This window comes from Carassius auratus, unplaced genomic scaffold, assembly GCF_003368295.1.
Source record: "Carassius auratus strain Wakin unplaced genomic scaffold, ASM336829v1 scaf_tig00001658, whole genome shotgun sequence".
Lineage (NCBI taxonomy): Eukaryota > Metazoa > Chordata > Actinopteri > Cypriniformes > Cyprinidae > Carassius > Carassius auratus.
Genome location: NW_020523378.1, coordinates 242,995 through 250,511, shown reverse-complemented (window position 1 = coordinate 250,511; position 7,517 = coordinate 242,995). Strand labels below are relative to the sequence as shown.

At 36.3% G+C, this 7,517-nt stretch overlaps 2 protein-coding genes across 2 annotated transcripts in view; one reads left to right on the top strand and one right to left on the bottom strand.

Annotated features, from left to right (window-relative positions):
• The first annotated feature begins 239 nt into the window (after nt 1-239).
• LOC113069487 (RNA transcription, translation and transport factor protein-like) lies at nt 240-3,712 on the top strand. Its single transcript, XM_026242587.1, has 8 exons — nt 240-397; nt 627-751; nt 832-931; nt 1,318-1,398; nt 2,183-2,271; nt 2,373-2,441; nt 2,627-2,675; nt 2,834-3,712. The coding sequence occupies exons 1-8, from the start codon at nt 337-339 to the stop codon at nt 2,986-2,988; spliced, it is 729 nt and encodes a 242-aa protein (XP_026098372.1). The 5' UTR covers nt 240-336; the 3' UTR covers nt 2,989-3,712.
• The window catches only part of nid2a (nidogen 2a (osteonidogen)), a 42,900-nt gene continuing 39,014 nt past the window's right edge, over nt 3,632-7,517 (bottom strand). Inside the window, exons 29-32 of the mRNA XM_026242586.1 lie at nt 5,665-5,822; nt 5,359-5,482; nt 4,869-4,978; nt 3,632-3,906 (exon numbers count right to left, since the gene is read on the bottom strand). Of these exons, the coding sequence (XP_026098371.1) occupies nt 4,870-4,978; nt 5,359-5,482; nt 5,665-5,822 (391 nt within the window). The 3' untranslated portion in view covers nt 3,632-3,906; nt 4,869. The remainder of the gene's footprint in view (nt 3,907-4,868; nt 4,979-5,358; nt 5,483-5,664; nt 5,823-7,517) is intronic.

The window sequence follows — 7,517 nt, the reverse complement described above, 5'->3', positions numbered from 1 at the left end:
AGTCTGAATCTCAGTAAAGGGTATTTTACTGATATCAAAGTACATGTTTTGAGAAATGTGTCCTCGTATTAAATAATAATAAGAGAAAGAGGAAGAATAAAAAATAAGAAGATGATGATGATAAGCGATTAAATATTAAATATTTATCAAATATCAAAGCCCTCAAATGTTGATCGATCACAAATACGGACCTTTATTTTGAAAACTGAACATAGATTATTTTACTTCCGGAATCCCCATGTCATTTGAAGGCTGTAACAGGCTGTGGCAGACTGGCTTTGCAAGCAAAACAATACATCTGTTAGCTCATTTAAGTAGATTTTGCTGTTGAAAGGGATGTTTCGTAGAAAGCTTACATCTTTAGAATATCACAACCCAACTGGATTTGACTGTAAAGGTATGAATATTGCCACCTCATGCTCCAAATGATAACGTGCATTCATGATAATAATAAGTAAGCATCTCACTAATTAAGGATTGAATTGGCTGTCTGAAATATTCTGTATCATCGGGCATTTAGTCTGTTATAATGCTATAGTGCTGCATTGCTGTCAAGTGATGATGGAAAGTAAAGCTTAATTCATATGAAAAATGTATGATCAATATCGTATGTGCTCTTTACCCAGATGACACTGAATTCAAAAATTTCATAGTTTGGCTGGAAGATCAAAAAATCAGAAACTACAAAATTGAAGACCGTGGAAATCTCAGGAATATTACCAGCTCAGACTGGCCTAAACATTTTGAAAAGGTGAGGCAGATTTATCTTCATATATTGCTCAAGTTTATCATGTCCTTTGTCATAAAATGTAAATGCATGTGTGTTTGCAGTACCTTCAAGATGTGAACTGTCCATTCAGCACTCAGGAGAGACAGGAGACTGTTGACTGGCTGCTAGGTCTTGCTGTTCGCTTTGAGTATGGAGACAATGGTATGATTATTATTTATTTGAGATTATAACCAGTGGTTCGTTCACCAAATCAGAATAGCATTAGACATCAGGCACCTTATTAACCTGGTTGATGCATTGATCAATCACTTATTATAACATGCCTGTTCTGTACTTTTATGGCTGAGACATGATCTAGCAATTATGTTCAATCCCATATCACTAGGTGGCAGTATTTGCAAAGTTTGCAGCATCATGTAACACTTTCTTGCAGCTGTCCCACACAGTTGATTGCACAATGTTGATTCAATTTATCCTCAGAAATGCTTAATGCAGGATGTTCCTAGATTTCCTACCAAATCATTTTGATTACTCGAGACCCCTTGTTTGCATTGCAGTGAACGCTTATGCTGTTTTTCCTCCCACAGTGGAGAAATATCGCAACTGCAAACCTGTAACAGAGGCCAGTGATGTTCAAAAGTCTGCAGACCCGTTAATTAATCTGGACAGTGAGTATTCCCTCCCCCGACCATCTTTCCAGTCTCCAGGCCTGTTGTTATGAGACAGAGGAGGCTGATTAAAGTGGATTTCCAACCATGTCTGATTGAACTGATTACACACCTACCTCTTTCTACAACCCACAATGAGTGGGCTGAACCGAGCCAGTGACCCACAGCTGGAAGAAGACTCCAGATGTCAACTGAATGATGACACACAGGGAGGACAGGGTTCACTGAACAGAAAATATTGGTCTCGGCTGTTGTTGCTGTTTTTTCTTTATTACAATCTTGGTCCAAGTAGTTGGCTTCTATGGAATCACGTTTCCGCCACTATTGAAAAATGTTTTAATAAGTAATAGCGATTAATTATTTCACAATTCAGACTTTAAGTACTTGCAATTCTATTCCTAGTTTACATCTCACAATTAATATTATTATTTTTTTTTTCAGATTCTGAGTTTACATTTCGCTATTCACAGAATAAAAATTAAGAAATGTGCAACTTTATCTCACAATTCTGAAATTTTTCTTGCAGCTGTGAGTTTATATCTCTGCCCGCAAATTGTAGTTTTCTCAGAAAAGTAAGAAAAAAAGAATTTAAAAAAGGGTCTTTAATTATTTTCTTTTTTTAAGCTTTTAAAAAAAAATCCATTGTGGATTCAGGCTTTTAATGGGTTTTCTTTTTGTCGTCAGCAATTAATGCAGTTTATTGGTTGGTTCAATAGCAGTTTTCCATTGGAAAAAATGTTTACAATTATGTGTTGGACTGAAATGAAGTGATTTCTCTCTTTAGGTAACAATCCTGATTTTAAGGCTGGCGTCTTGGGACTTGCTAATCTACTCAAAATCCAACGACATGACGACTATTTGGTAATGCTTAAAGTAAGTACGGTTCAATGTGCCAATAGTATGAGAGAGAAATCTAAATCCAGTGCATTTCAACTAAAGGTTTTTTATTTATATTTATTTTTTTGTCATTACAGGCCATTAGAATCCTGATACAGGAACGCCTGACCCCTGATGCTATTGCAAAGGCCAGTAAAGCAAAAGAGGTAATATTATACAGTAATAATGTGAAATTATTACAAATTTAAATAAATGTTTTGTCATTTATTTCATTTTTCATTGTTATTCCATTCTTCAGTGTCACATGATCTTTCAGAAAGCTTTCAGATATGCCGATTAGGTGATCAGTTAATAACCCAATTATAAATCAAACTTATTTGTTCTTTCATAGGGTTTACCAGTCGCTCTTGACAAGCATATTTTAGGATTTGATACCGGAGGTAGGATTGCATTTGCAAACTGTTTTCCACATTTGCTTATTGTTTTTCCACGTTTCACAATAAGTGCATCATCATCATGTTCACATTCTGCATTCAAGTTAATATGTTGTTTACTTTTGAAGGATTGCAAGCACAAAGAATTTGTTTGTCTATTCCAGACGCTACTCTGAACGAAGCAGCCAGGGTTCTTCGCTTGCTTCACATAGAGGAGCTCAGAGAGTTACAAACCAAGATCAACGAGGCCATCGTAGCAGTTCAGGCCATCATCGCCGACCCCAAGACCGATCACCGCCTCGGAAAGGTGGGCAGATGAAAACATCTGCCTGGACCGTGCTGCAGAGACCACAAGACATGCTCTTTGAAGTATGCTTGTTTCATTAGCCACACCACAGTTATTTTGTTTAAATTTCAGACATTTTTGTGGGAATGCAAAAACTGGACTGTGTTTTTTTTTTATCATGCAAAAAAAAAAGTGAAGATTTATTATAAAATGTAATTTCATTGTCGCCTTATGTTGAAGCACTTATAAAAAAGTTGCATGGGTTACCATAAAAAGTTGGACTATATGTTTCTGTTGGTTAATAAACCTTAATGCAACACAGAAAAGTTTTATGACTGGGTTTGTTTTACCCTGGAGCAAGAAATTCAACCTGTTCTGCTTTATACTTCCAACTGTGCATACTGTAAATTTAAGAAAATCATCACTGCAGAGCCCATAATATTTGAAAATCTGAAACATAACGCGAGCAGGCATACTGAAGTTGTCAATCACATTTTATTGTTATAAATATCACATCTTACAAAAGATTTAAAAAAAAGGATAAAAAAAAATTATGGTTGGTAAAATACCTCTTTTGATGTTCCAAGCAATTTCACTTAAAAATGTTAACCTCTTTTCCCTAAAAATACTGTTGAAGAGTATTTAAAAACATACAAATTACACAACTCTGTGGGTATTTTTTTTTTTTTTTTTTAATTTGTTAGTTTTGTTTTTTAACAAAAAGTCACATACAAAAGTACAGTAGAAAGAAAAAAATGAGGTATAAAACAAATTTACAAAACTATTTTGAGTAAATCTTCACGCTTTCATGTTTGTAAATTTGCACTTTGGCATCGACGGTGATGTTGGTCGAGACTTGCGGGTCCTGCGATGGCTCTCTCCACGTCTCCGCCGCGATTCCCACAGCCCAAAATAGCACCATGTAACGCTGGCTCTGTCATTAGCGTCTCCCTATAACACAATTTGTCGGAAATCCTTAGTAAGCCGCGTTTGGGCAAACACAACAACATTTCATTTTCCACAGAGGAGATTGCCTGCTTTCATATGCTAGTCCAGAAATACAAACACTTACTCTGATCTTGTTTGACTGTTTTCTGCTCAGTAAAGAACTGACATGCTTTGAAGTACCAGTGTGACACCAGTGTTTCATCACCTCTGTTAAAACTACAGTGATTTGGCAGCAGGTGCCTTGTACTTTTCTCTTAAGTGCCTGTAGCTGACAGCTCATGTCTGAAATATGTTATATTCCCTTATTTGCTTGAAAATCGAGGTCACCCATGTTTTGCTACATGGTAAACATGCTTTCAGGTGTATCATACAAATACAGACAGTTTCAAATCTGTTTCATGTATTATTTTTTTTTAAGTCAAAAAGAGGTTTACTAAATTACCGTATTTTTCGGACTATAAGTCGCACCTAAGTATAAGTCGCATCAGTCGAAAAATATGTCATGACGAAAAAAAGTCACACTGGACTATAAGTGACATTTATTTAGAATCAAGAGAAAACATTACTGTCTTCAGCCGCGAGAGGGCGCTGTGGACGTTGGTAATGTTTTCTCTTAGTTCATGTCAAATTAATTTTGATGAATAAGTCGCACCTGACTGTAAGTCGCAGGACCAGACAAACTATGAAAAAAGTGTGACTTATAGTCTGGAAAATACGGTACACAAGAAGTAGTCTGTTGGGAGAAAATACGGAGTATTTAAATATACCATTCAAAAGTTTTGGATAGGTATAATTGTGTTTTCGGAAGAAATTTCATCTTGGAGATGTTGCCACAGTTCTGCTGGATTTAGTCTTGTTCTGTTTCTTCATGTCATTCCAGACAGACTGGATGATGGTGAGATCAGATCTCTGTGTGCAGCACTGGCTGTTAAAACTAAAAAGAGTTCTATACTTTGCCGAAGTACCTTATAAACAGTGTGGAGGAGCAACTGTAATGCCATACAAATGAGACCTCTGATCAGGCAAGTGCTCATCTGTCGACTGGTTATCTCGATTGAGAGCGATGACCCCATCTCTGAAACACCACAGAAGAAAATATTAAATAAGTCTTGTTTTTAATAGCAATTCAACTGATAAAGGCACAGTCATATTTAACCTAAATAGGACCTTACAACAAATATAAATAATCTCCTGGGGCTCTGGTTTTAATCATTTTAAATAACACATGATAAACTATTTATGTATATATACATTATCTACTCCACTGGAAATCATGTCGCTGATTTTGTATTCTTTGTACAGTGTATAAATGGATGTGAATGGAACACAAGGTCTAGTGTGACACAGAAATTGAAGTTTAATACAGGAGCTTTCATTGACACAACAGTATCTGCTAGGTAGTTATGATACTGGGGGTCATATGGTTTTGTACATGCATGTGCTGTGCTGCTTTACCTCCTCCAGTCTGTGTAATAGTAGTGATTGGTGAAGGCGACCATGCTGAAGGGGTAGATCAGGTTACTGTGGACCACACGTCTCCCTGTCCCATTAGGCGATATACACTCCAGGCGCTTGGTTCCTGTCCAACAACAACAACAAAGGTTATTAGGGAGCTTTCCAGTGCCGATTTGTTGTTCTACTTTCGTCTGATATAGGTATACAGTGTCAGAAAAAGCTGTAAAGTGCACCAAGCATACTATGACTAAGCTAAAACTAGCTTGCATTATAAACGGCCCCCCAAAAACCTGGTGAAGCACATACCTGCATCGGCCCAGCAGACCTGGCGTGTGGTGGAGTCGTAGGTCAAAGCATTGGGCAGTCCAATCCCATTCTGTACCAGGACTCTTCGGTTTTGTCCGTCCACAGAGGAGCTCTCGATTTTAGGAGCTTCTCGGTTCCAGTCAGTCCAGTAGAGTGTTCTGTGAAAAATGAGATATTAATTATTTAGAATGTGTTCTTTTAAAATATAAATAAACCTTATGAAATGTAAATAATATAATATTTTATAATTTATTAAAATTGAACGTTATGCTCATGAGTACTACATTTGATAAAAAATACAGTGAAAACAGTAATACTGTCAAATATGAACTATTATATTGTAATGTTTTAAAATAAAATGTATTCCTGTGATGACAGCTACATTTTCAGCAGCCATTAATCCAGTCACATTTTATTGTCACATGACATTTTTCATCAAATAAATCAGCCTTGATGAGCATAAAATGCTTCTTTCAAAAACAACCCAAGCAGTCTGTATTTGATGCATTAGACAGAGACATAAGGCTTTTGACATGGGTGGAAAGATGGCACAAATTTTAATTTCATGCAAGTGTTGAAATTCATGTTTTTCTAAATCTATAAACATATAAAAGTGCTCTGCTCTATTTAGGATTTATTTAAACAAGATGTTTTAAAGCAAGGCCTGTGAAACTCAGTCCCTGAGGAAATGGTAAATATAACCACCCTTCACTATGGTTAAGCTGAATCACTCGAAAGACTTATAACCATACATTATATTTCTCTTGTCTCTCTGAGGGTTTAGAAGCATGAAATCACAATTTCAGGCTATTTGAAGTAAAAATGTTTACAAGACAAACTCCGCTGTGCAGGAAATCAGCTGACAGTGAGGTTTTGCACAACTGCTTGTATAATTAAATATTTGTTTCGCAAAATTCTTGACTAATGGAACAGATGGTCTCATGCATGCACACATTTATGCGTGACGGCAAAAACAAACTAGCATATAGCGCAAATCGCAGCACCAACACAAACACACATTAGCAGCTATTCTCATGGCCCATGAGGTTCGTGTTATATCTCCTGTCCTCCACCCTAGTTCAGTTGCTCCAGATGTTGCAGATGGCTGTGTTTGTGGAGTTGCTGGCCCACACGTTGACTGCCCTCCCCTGAGACCCGAGAGCCAGGCCAGACACTGAAGCAACACCAACATCTGGGCCAATTTGTAGCCTCGCCATTTATTTTCTCTGCCTCCCATACACATCCTAACCTCCTCGCTCTCTCGTTTCTCTGCCTGTCTTGCACTGTTTTCTCACTTCCCTTCGATCCCACTCTTCACAATGATAACAGATTTTAGGTTTTGAAGCGTTTATGTAAAGGAAGCATGGGAATTGTGATGGAGGGGAAATTAGGGTTCATTAAAGCTGCCAATTGCAGGATTAATAAAGCAGAGATGCCCCTTTTAATGGCTTTAATGGAGAGTGATTTTATCTTTTACACAGAAAATGTATAAAAGATAAAAACAAAAATTCTATAGTATTATTATTATTTATTATTATTTACAAATATTTTAAAAAAGCATCATTTGATGAATTGGTGGCATCTATTTGAGAAACTAAGATGCATTAGGTTTAAGCATGGAACATTACTTCAGACCTTGTAATGAATAAGGTCAACAGCATATGATGTTCTAGAGCTTCTATTAATAAAAATAAATAAATAAAATGGAACTATACAGTATATAAATAGGGTATAAACATCACAGATTGACCTCAAATATATTATAATTTTTTTGGTTATTATAAAATATTATAATAATTCTATATTATTTAATACAGTTTGTGCGCATTTATATACACACACACACACACACA

Bases quoted from the DNA above. Each gene is read 5' to 3' on its own strand.
- LOC113069487 (XM_026242587.1), top strand. From the start codon at position 337: ATGTTTCGTAGAAAGCTTACATCTTTAGAATATCACAACCCAACTGGA. The intron at 752-831 runs GTGAGGCAGATT...GTGTGTTTGCAG, and splicing joins GGCCTAAACATTTTGAAAAG to TACCTTCAAGATGTGAACTG. The intron at 1,399-2,182 runs GTGAGTATTCCC...TTCTCTCTTTAG, and splicing joins CCCGTTAATTAATCTGGACA to GTAACAATCCTGATTTTAAG.